The 1,302-nt window shown below is 49.9% G+C and overlaps 1 protein-coding gene across 1 annotated transcript in view; it reads right to left on the minus strand.

Moving 5' to 3' along the window:
* Positions 1–1,302, minus strand: part of LOC111651443 (Na(+)/H(+) exchange regulatory cofactor NHE-RF1) — a 16,796-nt gene that overhangs the window by 1,792 nt on the left and 13,702 nt on the right. The window contains exons 3-4 of the mRNA XM_023401386.2: positions 1,124–1,277; positions 988–1,034 (exon numbers count right to left, since the gene is read on the minus strand). Coding sequence (XP_023257154.1) covers positions 988–1,034; positions 1,124–1,277 — 201 coding nt within the window. The remainder of the gene's footprint in view (positions 1–987; positions 1,035–1,123; positions 1,278–1,302) is intronic.

Consider the following 1,302-nt stretch of genomic DNA (forward strand, 5'->3'; position numbering starts at 1 on the left):
ATATAATTACTTCAAGCTCTCAAAAACCAGTCAGATGAAAGTGTGTGTGAAGAGTCCAGCAGGGGGCAGCACAGCCTGCTTCAGTAACTACAGTCATCAGTCACTTATTAAAGCTGAAGAATGAAACATTAAAAACACGCGTGACCTGTTGACTGAACTTTTCGCTTCCTGTACGAATGACTGAACATTGACTCATCGACACCCGCCCTGCAGTGATGTTTCCTACAGGCTGTGAACGCACCACGACAAACCACAACAACTGCAGGAGCTTTATATTCCAGTCAGACACTGAGGAGCGTTTGAGCTACGTTTTGTTTCCAAAAATATACAAACAAACAAACAAACAGCAATACACAACGTTTAAAACAAAGTTTCAACTCAGTTTCATCAGCGCGCACGCACACATACACACACACACACACACACACACACACACTGACAACATGGGAAAAGTGGATTGGCCCCTCTGGTGACATTGTGGCTGACCCTTCACCATGGCAACAAGAGCTCAGCACCGTGCGTTTTCCTCTCTCTCTCTCTCTCCCTCTCTCTCTTTCCTGTGTCCTGGAGGATCATGGGATTGAAGTGGCTTTAACTCTCAGGGCGAGTTGGGGATTATGCAAATGAGCGAACTAACGAGCTGTTCACACACTCGCTCAGATTCAGATTCTGCTCCGCTGCAGCAGGAACAAACACTCATTCACCAGCTATTAGGTAACAACTGCCATAAACACTCATGACGACCTCTGACCTGTGTGTGTGTGTGTGTGTGTGTGTGTGTGTGTGTGTGTGTGTGGAGAGAGGAGGGGGGAGCATGGCTGCTCCTTGTTTACTTTTGATAAACTCCTCTGGCCGTGGAGCGTCACACAAACACTCTTCGTTAAAGAGACACTCCGCTCATTTTACACTTCAGGATCATGGAGACCCCCTGATGATGTCACAGTGATGTCATCAGACTACAGTGTGTGTGTGTGCAGTGGTCCTCACCTCTTCCTCCTCTGATGGTCTCTGTGACACCGGCTCAGGAAGAGGTCCTACAGAAGAGAATCACGTCATTACACAGTCACTGAAGCAGTGTGTGTGTGTGTGTGTGTGTGTGTGTGTGTGTGTGTGTGTGTGTTACCGGTGAGGTGCTCCTCAGTGGGCAGGACGTTGCACCTCTTGAAGAAGTCGTCGGCCTCGGCATCGACCACCAGCAGACTGGTCTCGTCTCCTCCAGACTTGATGTTTGCCACCACCTCCGAGTGCTGCATCCCAAACACTGACACCCCGTTCACCTGGGGGGGGGGGGGGGGGGGGGGG

The sequence above is a fragment of the Seriola lalandi genome, unplaced genomic scaffold, assembly GCF_002814215.2.
Source record: "Seriola lalandi dorsalis isolate HSWRI2012SDOR001 ecotype SW California unplaced genomic scaffold, Sedor1 jcf7180002053637, whole genome shotgun sequence".
Lineage (NCBI taxonomy): Eukaryota > Metazoa > Chordata > Actinopteri > Carangiformes > Carangidae > Seriola > Seriola lalandi.